The sequence below is a fragment of the Mustela nigripes genome, chromosome 3 (assembly GCF_022355385.1).
Source record: "Mustela nigripes isolate SB6536 chromosome 3, MUSNIG.SB6536, whole genome shotgun sequence".
Lineage (NCBI taxonomy): Eukaryota > Metazoa > Chordata > Mammalia > Carnivora > Mustelidae > Mustela > Mustela nigripes.
In genome coordinates, this window is record NC_081559.1 from 145119675 (window position 1) to 145132308 (window position 12634).

General features: G+C 37.9%; 1 protein-coding gene across 1 annotated transcript; it reads right to left on the minus strand.

The window, feature by feature from the left end:
• Nucleotides 1-2494: 2494 nt before the first annotated feature.
• FABP12 (fatty acid binding protein 12) lies at nucleotides 2495-10432 on the minus strand. The gene is made up of 4 exons (XM_059392903.1): nucleotides 10360-10432; nucleotides 8259-8431; nucleotides 7333-7434; nucleotides 2495-2560 (listed from the first exon to the last, which is right to left on the minus strand). Exons 1-4 carry the CDS (start codon nucleotides 10430-10432, stop codon nucleotides 2495-2497), a joined length of 414 nt encoding a protein of 137 aa, XP_059248886.1.
• Nucleotides 10433-12634: the final 2202 nt, after the last annotated feature.

Here is a 12634-nt window from a genome sequence, read left to right on the forward strand (position 1 = left end):
GGCTCTGAGTCCCAGATGTTCCAGAGAATCCTCGCGGGCGTCCCGTCCTGGGCGCTGCTTTCTGTCAGCTAGGCCTTCACTGCCAGGATTCCTGCACGGGCTCCTGCTGCCCACGAGAGGACCTCTGTCACCAGAGCAGACCAGAATCCTCATACCAAAGCCAGAATTCTCATACCAAAGCCAGGAGACTGTGGGCGAAGCTGCCATATCCACGGACCCTTCGGGTATCACAGCAGTGCTGGGTTCCATTTGGGGGACGGGGGGGCGCGGAGAATGCTTCTTTCCCGCTTCTGTGCAACACGCTGTCCCCCGGGCCTGCAGCCGGCTGCTCAGTGCACAGCCCTCCACAGGGCGGCGGGAAAATAGCTCCCTGAGCCTCAGCCTGTGATCCTCTCTGTCCAGCACAAGTAGGATAGAGGACGTTTTTCTGTACCTTCCGCTGTCATCTTCATTTCAGTAACCGAAAGATAAAACAAGCATGTCTCTCGCTTCTACCGGACCTCCGAGACCTCCTAACAGATCATTGAGGCAAATAAGCAGCGATGGGTCCTGAGTCCAAACGGCAAACTCTATGTCATCGCCTGGACCAAGCTGTGCATCCTGGGACACGTTTTCGCATAAAGGAAAGGGGCGCCTGGGTGGCTCAGTGGGTTAAGGGTCTGCCTTCAGCTCAGGTCATGATCTCAAGGTCGTGAGATTAAGTCCCGCAGGGGCTCCCGGCTCATCAAGGAGTCGTCTTCTCCCCTTCTCTCTGCCCCTCCTCCCTGTTTGTGCCCTCTCTCCCTCTCAAGTAAATAAATGAATGAAAGCTTTAAAAAAAAAATAAATAAAAAATAAAGGGAAGCTTTTTTATCCATTAAGTTTGAAGTAGTGTTACATTGATCCTTAACTGTACATTGTGAACCTGTTTGTATCTTGATTCCCTTTGTTAGGGCTGTGAGGTGAATAATCCAGAAACATGGGTTCTGGTTCCAGGTCTGCCAAAAACCATCAGGGTTTACCATGGAAGTGTAGTTTACCAATTTGGCCCTGTCTCCCCATCTACACAATAAAGTGATAAGTCCAGGCAGTTTCTAAAATCCCTCCCTGGCTTAAACTTCATAAGGTTTGGTGCTAATAAAACAGAATATTCTCCTTTGCATTGGCTTTTACTATGATGGTAGTGGTTATGTGTTTTCTGTAGAAAGAGCTTGCTAATATATTAGATTGTCAGTTACTGCTCTAGTTCCAGACCTGCGTATCATTCTTTCACACACAGTTGGGGTTCAACCTGTGAGACACACACTGTCCCAACTAGTTTTTTAAAAAATTAATATTTTTCCTTTTGACCCCCTTCACCCATTTCTCCCAGTGGATAAAGGAGGTTAAAAGATTTTAAAAAGGGGGGGAAGGGACTGCAAACCATGTTCTAATGAAGCTTCTTTGTGAATTATAAGTTGATCTAAGTATAAATTTTTATTAATAATCAAGACAGAAAATAAGTTTCTTACACACCAATTCTTATAAGATGGGAAAATGCTTAAGTTAGTACTTTCAATGGTCCTCATACTATTGGTTTCAAATTGCTGCACACTACTAATTTTAGACAATTGCCTTGGTGTGCAAGAAATTGAAAAACACTGAGAGGCTCACAAAACAAATGGTTATGTTATAAAATGCTCAGTGAAATTAGCACAGAAGTTTATTAACAAATTTTTATTCATAGAGTTCTATTTGTATCAGTGGGTGATATAATAATTTAGATATTGGATTAAAAATTCTGGGCATTTAGGACAAAATTCTTTCTAAATACAAATCATCATATACTATAATAAGCTAAATCTGAAATATGAATCATTCTAAACAGCCTCCAATGTCATTTGATTGCAAACTCTATCAGGGCATGGATTCTTTTGTTTTCTGTTGTATCTCTAGCACCCTATAAAAAGATCTTTTTGTTGCTATTTTTAAAGATTTATTTATTTATTTGAGAGACAGAGAGGGTACACAGGAGCATGGTGGGGAGGGGCAGAGGGAGGGAGAATCTCAAGCAGACTCCACACTGAGCCTAGAGCCCAATGTGGGGTCGTCAACCCCACGACCCAGAGATCACGAGCCCAAGATTACGACTTGAGCAGAAACCAAGAGTCAGATGCTCTACTGACTGTGTCACCCAGGCATCCCAAAAAGGATTTATAATTAATAATATTTTCCCAATGTACTGCAGATCATGTTGAATATAAAGGATTGACATAATACGCTTAATGGGGAAAAAATCAACATGAAGTGCCTTTCTGAATGCATGAGAGCAGCCTTCAATTCATTATAGCAGCTTGCTTTCCCACAGCTCTCAGTACCAAGGTACAATATAACCGAGGCATATAAAAACTGGAAAGCAAAATTGTCAGTGCTTGTCCACAAGCTCCCTCATATTAACAGATGTAACATTTTACTTTGGAGTTTTATTTAAACAACCTCAGCAGTTTGGATCACAGTTTGGGGATGCTTAAGAGTTTCAGACTGAGTTTTTTTGTACTCTCTCGTATGTCCGAGTGCAGATAACATTGTTCACGGCACTTTCCTAGAAGACAAAGGAACGATGAGACATTTCAGTATTGCTGGTGAAACTGCTTTTAGAACAATGCAAACCAAGTACTATCCATACATACATTCTGTGAAAATCTTGAAAAGAGATCTATGTAGATAACTATAGATACCAACTGTTTGTTTGCTAGCTGATTTTGCTAACAAAATGGAAAATCATATATATGATAAATGTAGTTATACATGTATATGGTATATATAATGTGTGTATATATATATGTATATGTATATATATATATATATATAGCAAGGCAAAGAGTATAAAATCTGAAACATTTTAGATGCCTACAGTGAGGCACTTTTGCTAATTTTATATACACTACATTTTTCAAATAATAACATTAATTACATTGATATTGTATTTTATGGTTTTTAGAGCACTGATATATACATGATGGTATTTAATTCTCTCAAAAAAAACCATGAAGAGTCTGGAAGTTTTCCTCCTGTTTCTATTTTTTGAAACACTTCAGGAGAATAGGTATTATTTCTTCTTTGAATGTTTGGTAGAATTCTCCAGGGAATCAGTCATGTCCTGGACTCCCATTTTGGGGAAGGTTTTTAATCACTGCTTCAGTCTTGTTACTAGATATTGGTTTATTCAGGTTGTCAATTTCTTTCTGCTTCAGTCTTGGAAGTGTATAGGTTTCCAGGAATGCATCCATTTCTTCTAGGTTGCTTAACTGATTGGCATACAACTGTTGATAATAATTTCTGATGATTGTTTCTATTTCCTTGGTATTAGTCGTAGTCTCTCCCCTTTCATTCATAATTTTATTAATTTGGGTCCTCTCAAAGGAAAAGTGACTTGGGGTAAATTGGAGGGGGAGACAAAGCATGAGAGACTGTGGACTCTGAAAAACAAACTGAGGGTTTTGGAGTGGCGGGTTGTGGGGTGAGCCTGGAGGGCACATATTGCATGGAGCACTGGGTGTAGTGCATAAACAATGAATCTTGCAACACCGAAAAAATAAAATAATAATAATAATAATAATAATAATAATAACCCATAAAGACAGTCCTGCATTTTTGAAGGCAAGTAAACTCAATCTTGGAAAGGATAAATGACTCGTCCAAAGTCACAGAGGTACTGAATGGCAGGGATGGAAATGCACAAATTGGATTCTGAATCTACATTTTCCCTAATGAATTAAAAACATACCTGTGTGGTGATTAATGTCATTATAAAGAGCAATAAAATCAAGTATGCCTAGTCTTCCACTTATTATTTTGTAAGGAAATGTACTCTTCATTGTTGGAAGGAAAACCATCCTTACATTAAGAAATGAAGATAGGTTTTTGTTGGTTTTTTTTTTTGTTTTTTTTTTTACTTCACATAGTTCTCACATATTCCCTTAAAGCTATTTAACATTATGTCCAAAATTGTCATTTTATTCATTTTGGTGCAATTGGAGTTTTGGGAAGATGAATCATTGGCATATATCCCTCCACTGTGTGACAGTGAGAAAGTTGACCTGAGCAGGCATCCTCAAAGGGAGCAGAATGGTCTCAAAAATTACTTTGAAATTAAGCTAACCTGGGTTTTAGTTTTCTTTTTTTAAGATTATTTATTTATTTATTTATTTTTAATTTTTTAAATTTATTTTCAGTGTAACAGTATTCATTGTTTTTGCACCACACCCTGTGCTCCATGCAATCTGTGCCCTCTCCAATACCCACCATCTGGTACCCCCAACCTCCCACCCCCTGCCCCTTCAAAACCCTCAGATTGTTTTTCAGAGTCCATAGTCTTTTGTGGTTCACCTCCCCTTCCAATTTCCCTCAACTCTTTTCTCCTAACTCCCCTGTCCTCCATGCTATTTGTCACGCTCCACAAATAAGTGAAACCATAAGATAATTGGCTCTCTCTGCTTGATTTATTTCACTCAGCATAATCTCTTCCAGTCCCATCCATGTTGCTACAAAAGTTGGGTATTCATCCTTTCTGATGGAGGCGTAATACTCCATAGTGTATATGGACCACATCTTCCTTATCCATTCGTCCATTGAAGGGCATCTTGGTTCTTTCCGCAGTTTGGCGACCATGGCCATTGCTGCTATAAACATTGGGGTACAGATGGCCCTTCTTTTCACGACATCAGTATCTTTGGGGTAAATAACCAGTAGTGCAATCGCAGGGTCATAGGGAAGCTCTATTTTTAATTTCTTGAGGAATCTCCACACTGTTCTCCAAAGTGGCCGTACCAACTTGCATTCCCACCAACAGTGTAAGAGGGTTTCCCTTTCTCCACATCCCCTCCAACATATGTTGTTTCCTGTCTTGCTAATTTTGGCCATTCTAACTGGTGTAAGGTGATATCTCAATGTGGTTTTAATTTGAATCTCCCTGATGGCTAGTGATGATGAACATTTTTTCATGTGTCTGATAGCCATTTGTATGTCTTGATTGGAGAAGTGTCTGTTCATATCCTCTGCCCATTTGTTTATCTGATTGTTTGTTTTGTGTGTGTTGAATTTGAGACATTCTTTATAGATCCTGGATATCGACTTTTTGTCTGTACTGTCATTTGCAAATATCTTCTCCCATTCCGTGGGTTGGCTCTTTGTTTTGTTGACTGTTTCCTTGGCTGTGCATAAGCTTTTGATTTTGATGAAGTCCGAAAAGTTTATTTTCTCTTTTTTTTTCCTTTGCCTTTGGAGGCATATCTTGAAAGAAGTTGCTGTGGCTGATATTGAAGAGGTTACTGCCTATATTCTCCTCTAGGATTCTGATGGATTCCTGTCTCATGTTGAGGTCTTTTATCCATTTTGAGTTTATCTTTGTGTGTGGTGTAAGAGAATGGTCGAGTTTCATTCTTCTACATATAGCTGTCCAGTTTTCCCAGCACCATTTATTGAAGAGACTGTCTTTTTTCCACTGTATATTTTTTCCTGTTTTGACAAAGATTATTTGACCGTAGAGTTGAGGGTCCATATCTGGGCTGTCTACTCTGTTCCACTGGTCTATGTGTCTGGTTTTATGCCAGTACCGTGCTGTCTTGGTGATCACAGCTTTGTAGTAAAGCTTGAAATCAAGTAACGTGATACCGCCAGTTTTTATTTTTGTTTTTCAACATTTCCTTAGTGATTCAGGGTCTCTTCTGATTCCATACAAATTTTAGGATTATTTGCTCCAGCTCTTTGAAAAATACCAGTGGAATTTTGATCAGAATGGCATTAAAAGTATAGATTGTTCTAGGCAGTATAGACATCTTAACAATGTTTATTCTTCTGATCCAAGAGCATGGAATGTCTTCCATATTTTTGTGTCTTCTTCAGTTTCTTTCATGAGTGTTCTGTAGTTTCTCGAGTACAGATCCTTTACCTCTTTGGTTGGTTTTTAATCCCAGCATCACCATGTTTTTCTAGCTGAATATCCTTAGGTAAATCAGTGGCTGAATCTCAGTTTTCTCAACTGTTAAATGGGCTAATTAGTAATTTTTTTGTTGTTGTTCAGTGTTCCAAGATTCATTGTTTATGCACCACACCCAGTGCTCCACGCAACCCATGCCCTCTTAAATAACCACCACCAGGCTCACTCTCCCCACCCCTTTCCCTTCCACAACCCTCAGTTTGTTTCTCAGAGTCCACAGTCTCTCCTGGTTCATCTCTCCCTTCAATTTCCCCCAACTCACTTTTCCTTTTCTTCTCCTAATGTCCTCTGTGTTATTCCTTATGCTCCACAAGTAAGTGAAACCATATGATAATTGACTTTCTCTGCTTGACTTATTTCACTCAGCATAATCTCCTCCACTCCCATCCATGTTGAAACAAAAGTTGGGTATTCATCTTTTCTGATGGAGCCATAATACTCCATTGTATATATGGACCATATCTTCTTCTTTATCCACTCATCTGTTGAAGGCCATCTTGGCTCTTTCCACAGTTTGGCGATCGTGGCCATTGCTGCCATGAACATTGGGATACAGATGGCCCTTCTGTCTTCTGTTCACTATGTCTGTATCTTTGGGGTAAATACCCAGTAGTGCAATTGCAGGGTCATAGGGTAGCTCTATTTTTAATTTCTTAAGGACTCTCCACACTGTTTTCCAAAGTGGTTTGCACCAACCTGCATTCCCACCAACAGTTTAAGAGGGTTCCCCTTTCTCCACATCCTTTCCAACACATGTTGTTTAATTGAGGCCATTCTAACTGGTATAAGGTGGTATTCTCAGTGTGATTTTGAATTTCTAAATGGGCTAATTAGTCTTAACTCACAGGACTATTGTGAGGATTAGGTAAATAATATAGGAAAGCATGCAAACAGTAGTCACAGAAATGTCAGTTTTTAATTGTGTCAACTCATCCATACACTAAGGGGATACCACTTAAACTTTGCATTAGTTTAAACTTCCTTTTCACATGTTTGTTTGGTGTTGAGCTGGAAAACAGTGGGAAAGGATTGATATGGAGCAAAGGATTAGCAACATCTCACAATCCCTGCTGAAATCTTCATTGCACAAACACATGCTTGTTTTGGCTTATGTGTAAGTCAAAGAATTAGGTAACACAACTCTTTTATTTTCTTTAGTGTTTTAGTTCCTCAACCCACATTTTATAATATTTATGATCATGCATAAATATTATATCTACTATATTTATCTGCCAGTGTTTTCCCCCATTCTTATAAAGCAAGAGAAAAAGACAAATTACATTGACTTCTATTATTTTAGAACAACCTATTTGAATGATTTTTTGTATTAAGTATTAGAGTAGGTGACAAAAATAATGACAGACAGGTTCACTCACCACCACCATTTTCCCATCCACTAACTTTCTCCTTATGGTGTTCTCCTTGCCATCCCAGTCTTGCACCTGAATCAGAGAGTCCTTATCGAAAGTTACCACACTCTGAAAATGGACAAAACAGAATTCAGCTCAGATTGTCACATTTGAATACTAACGTTTTATCAAGTACCAAATTCTTCTCAGCTGTTGTGACATTCTCAGGTAGTTTTAGACTGGTGTTTACAAGTTTTACATATATTTTAAGACTTCATCAGCACTAAATTTGTTGGCTGATTCTTCTGGGGAGAGAAGAATAAGAGTAAAAATATATTATCTTGAAGACTAAGTAAAATTCTCTTTTCTCTGAGAAATTAAGAGGAGTAGATACCCTATGCCCTCATTTCCTGTTTGCTCTCCACTCCACGCACAGAAACTTCTCCAGCCATGAGTAGTATTGTTGAATATGTATACTAACATAGAAAGCAACTCCCATTGTGTTAAGCCACTGGGGCCTGTGGCTAATTTGGTACTGAGGCATAACGTCACCTATACTGGTCAATGTAGTTTTATTCATTCTAACTTTATGCATAGAAAACTGCTACAAAGTAGAAAGAAATAACTTTTATTTCTGAGAGAAGAATCTAAAGAAATGATTCTCAATATGCATCTGCTAAGTCTCTGCCTCAGAATTGTTAGAAATACAGTCTTCGGGTGCCTTCCCCACCCATCAGAACCTGTGTGGATGGGACCTACAAATAAGCATTTTTCTCAAGCATCACAGGAGATGTCTATGCATATTGAAATTTAAGATCCTCAGACCTAGGTTTTAGCCCAATGTTCATCTAATACAGACTTTAGATGTGTTTGCTATAACTGTTTCCTTACTTAGAATGATTTCGAATTTACATTCTTACGAAATGTAACTGAAAGAGTGTTGAAGGCCTCACCTTGGTCTTATGGCCACCTGGTGTGGTTTCCTCAAACTCTTCTCCCAGTTTAAAGGAGATCTCATTATTTTTAAAGATGCTTTTGGTTTTTATGGTGATCATATCCTCCTGGGTACTGATGGTCACTATGGGTTTTGCCAGACAGGCAAGTTTCCTGCTGGCTCTTCCTATTCCTGGAAACCAGATGAAAGGACACCATAGTTAAATCTGTTGCTGACTTTAGAAACCCATGTTCGCTGCGTAATTCTTTACTAGCTAAGAGGTCTGCGAGTTAAGCAGATTTAATGCTGCATGAATTCAAGTAGCTAAAGCTTATAGCACCACCATTTTGTTAAAATAGATTATATTTTGCAGGAAAAAAAAAAATCAGTCTCTAATTTTGGCTACTGGTTGTCATGTTTCTTTAGCCCAGTAGGTATTATTCCTGTTGGTTCATGAACCTCTTTGAAAATTTTATTAAAGCCCCTATTTTGAAAAAATACCTCCCTCTTTTAAAATGCACTCATTTATACAGGGGAAATACTTGGGCATGGATTATTTAAGATCTTTATTTCTTTATTATATTCATGTATGTACACACATACAGAGTTGTTTTTTCCATAAAGTATTTTTTATTGTGCTAAAATACATATGACATAAAATTTATCATTTTTACCATTTTAAAGCATACAATTAGGTGGCATTAGGTACATTCACAATATTATACAACCATCACTACTACATATAAAAATTTTTAAAATATAGTTATTCTGTCATAACAATTGTTATTTAACCTACTTTCCCCCCATTTCTATGTCTTTTCTGTGTCAGTACATGTAGACACAAATTTTTGTCATTACTACATAATATTTTACAGAGTATATATATTAATATTTATTTCATCTCTCTCCCTATTGATGAACATGTAGTTTGTTTCCATGTTTTCTTATTACGAATAATGCTAGTGTGAGCATCCTTGTGCACACAGCTTTGTGCATTACATGTAGGACTATTTTCTATAGAAATAGTGTCACATATACAATAGTTAAGTTAAATTTCTAAGAGAAGATAAATTAAACAAACACCCTAATACGGCTCATGAATTTATATTGTGAAACATGATAACAAGTTGGGATGTATTAGATAATTATTACCAAAGATATTTACACCCTAATCCCTAGAACCTGTGAATGTCACTTTACAGGTCAAAGGGGTCTTTATAGATATGGTTAACCCAAGAATCTTGAAATAGGGAGCTAATCAGCCAAGTGGACCCTAAATGTAATCACAATCTCATTATAAGAATCTTCCCTGATGGAGAGGAGAAGGGAGTTAAGGGAAATTGGAAGGGGAGGTGAACCATGAGAGACTGTGGACTCTGAAAAATAATCTGAGGGTTTTGAAGGGGTGGGGGGTGGGAGGTTGGGGGAACCAGGTGGTGGGTATTAGGGAGGGCACAGATTGCATGGAGCACTGGGTGTGGTGCAAAAACAATGAATACTGTTACGCTGAAAAGAAATTAAAAATTAAAAAAAAAAAAAAGAATCTTCCCTTATAAGAAAATAAAGAGTGTGATTAGACTACAGAAGAGGAGAAGGCAATGTTACAATAGGAACAGAGATTTGAGTATGGTGGACAGACACCACAGAAGGCCAGCAGGCATCTCAGCTGGAAAACAAGATCTATTCTGAAGATCTTCTAAAGATACAGAGCAAATCCTTGAAAAAAATGATTGTTTTTTAAAAATAATTATGACTTTTTGATTTAAAATTTTGATGGAAATAATACATATAATATGTAATAATATATAATATAATATAGTACTATAGTATATAATAATATAGTAATAATATAAATAATATAATTAATATATACTGCATATGTGTTTTAGCCATGTAAACCCATGGTAAATTATATGAGAGCAAGGATTCTGTTAATTACAAACTAATTTTGCAAAGAACTGTATCTAGGTCCTGAACCAATGTTAGTCATTTCTATGTGATTGTTTCTATGTTTCTGTTGGAGGGAGGAGCCCACGATAAAGCTGATATACAGACCAAGTTTCTGTGCTATCAAATCTCCCATTTTTACTGGCTATGATATGCAGGTAAAAATGGCTTACCCAGCTCTTTCATATATTTTTCAAAATTTTCACAAGAAATGGATTTCCATGTTCCCTGGAGCTGATCAACCATTCTGTCTAAATTGATCTTAAAGAAAAATAGACTCATTAGGATGAGTGTGTTATTGTTTCCTGAAATAGTGTTTGAACTTGTTTTTCATACAATTCTTGTGGATAGTACAGAAAAGTCGGAGGGAAAAGTTAGGAATTCTAATCCTTGTCATCTTTTCTTAGTATCATTTAGAGCAGGAAAGCTCTCTCAAATGTAAGCTGGTCAACATGAAAATAGAAAGAGTTTTTGGAAGGATCAGATATAATTTTTCCAACTCTAATTTAAGATCAAAACTAGGTTTATAAATTCTAGTTCCTTCCCTAAGAACAGCCACACACACACACACACACACACACACACACACACACACAGCACTGTGTAGGGGGTGAAAGTAGGCAGCTATGGTTATGCCCTAAGACCCCTGTGCTCCAGGTCTTTTTCTCTCTTTCTCTAACCAAGGGTGATCTAGAATAAGCCAAATTATCAGCTGTTTAGAGATCTTATCACACTCTCATTCTTGATAAGTTGAACTAAAAGCCAGAAAGATTTCATAGATTGTATTTGGCATTTGAACTAAAAAGTTAAATTTAGTGAGGGCTAGAACAATCACTTTAAGCCATGTCATATAGAGCAGGAGAATGGAACATAGAAAAAAAGGAAGGAAAGAGACTGTGTTCACACACACACACACGCACACACACACACGGCCTTGTTACTCTTGCTTTTCCAGATGTCAGTTCAATTTCCCATAAGCTTAGAGAGTCGTCATTGCCATGACAACACCAAGTATCTTCTTAGTAAATCCTCCTTAATTTAGGCTAGGTTCTGTTCCTTTCAGTCTTGACTGAAACACTCTGATGTGATGTCCTCTGATATCTGTAAAGAATCAGAACAGAGGATAAAGAGTATAATGGGAAATATACCAACTAGAGAAGAGATTTTCAAGGTTAAAAGACAAACACAGCCTTGCACATACCATCAGCTCTGGGAATATCATTGTTAATTCTAGGCAATGTTTGATGTCCATATGCTAACATAGAGTTATTAGGAAAAACTGAGATTATAAAATTATTTTAAGACAGAAAAGAAAAATAGCATTTTATAACAATTCCCATTAAGATGTTAAATTTCCAGTATTTATACATATCTGTAAAAGCATTTATCCAGGCCAATGGTCTGACCGATAATTATTCAACTAACATTTGTGGAGCACCTAGTATTATATGCCTAATAGGAGGCTAAGCAATTTTGCATACACCATCGACTTAATGTCCCAACTATGGTTGAAAAGATACCATAGCTTATTTTATTCTTTTCCTTTCCTGTGTTAGGAAGTTTACCATTATGATTTTTTTATATTAATGTGTACAATTTATAGTTATCCTCACTCAATTGAATAGCATGAGACTGAAGCCAAGTACTAAAGATACTAACATTAGGCACTGAAGTTACTAAAATTCCTAGGATTTTTTTAAGAAAATGTCTGATGTGTTGCCTCATGTGTTGGATGCACACTGATCCCCCAACATATGTAAATTAACTATGGGAACTCATCTTGAAGAAGTTGTCATATTGGGAGTTCAGTATTGGTCTCTATTGCTGGCTGGTTAGACTTTCAGAAAAGTGTCAGTAAAATAGAGCCCAGGCATGGCCTCTGTCTCTGGCCCTGTGGTTCCTCTGTTCATGTGCTCATCATGCCAAATCAAAGACTGGCTAATGTGTACTGGCTTAGTCACATGTCCTCTTGGTTGCTCACTCTCTTATCTGTGATGGATCTTTCTGGTGTCCATTACTACGTGAGTCAAAAGTCTTCACACACTATGTCTTTTCCCTCCCGTACATCCATATTCCTTGATGCCAAACTCCCTTGCCTTCAATTTTTCAGTCTTCCTAAAAGACTGAATAAGACCACCTCATAAGAATATTCCCTTCACCCATGAGGAAGTCTTCACCTCAGACCACTGCTCCCTCCACACAAAATAAGTAATAGGCGCACCACTTTGAGCTTTGTCCATTGGGACAGCTTTTCTTCACCACTCTTCTCAATCCCCCTCCCACCCCAGTGGCAATTAAACCACAGCCTGTTTTTAACTTCCGTCCACATACTAAGCGGACCTGCCCATAAAACCTGTTCAAGCTCTTCCTACTCCTTCAGCTGGTGACAGCCCCCCACAAAGTTGAGGAATGATCTGAGGGAGGGCTGTTGGTACACCCGTGGTGGGT

Coding starts and splice junctions, on each gene's coding strand:
- FABP12 (XM_059392903.1), bottom strand. CDS start 10,432: ATGGTTGATCAGCTCCAGGGAACATGGAAATCCATTTCTTGTGAAAAT. Junction 8,432..10,359: donor AAAATATATGAAAGAGCTGG/GTAAGCCATTTT, acceptor TCTGGTTTCCAG/GAATAGGAAGAGCCAGCAGG. Junction 2,561..7,332: donor TGGATGGGAAAATGGTGGTG/GTGAGTGAACCT, acceptor TTTGTCTTCTAG/GAAAGTGCCGTGAACAATGT.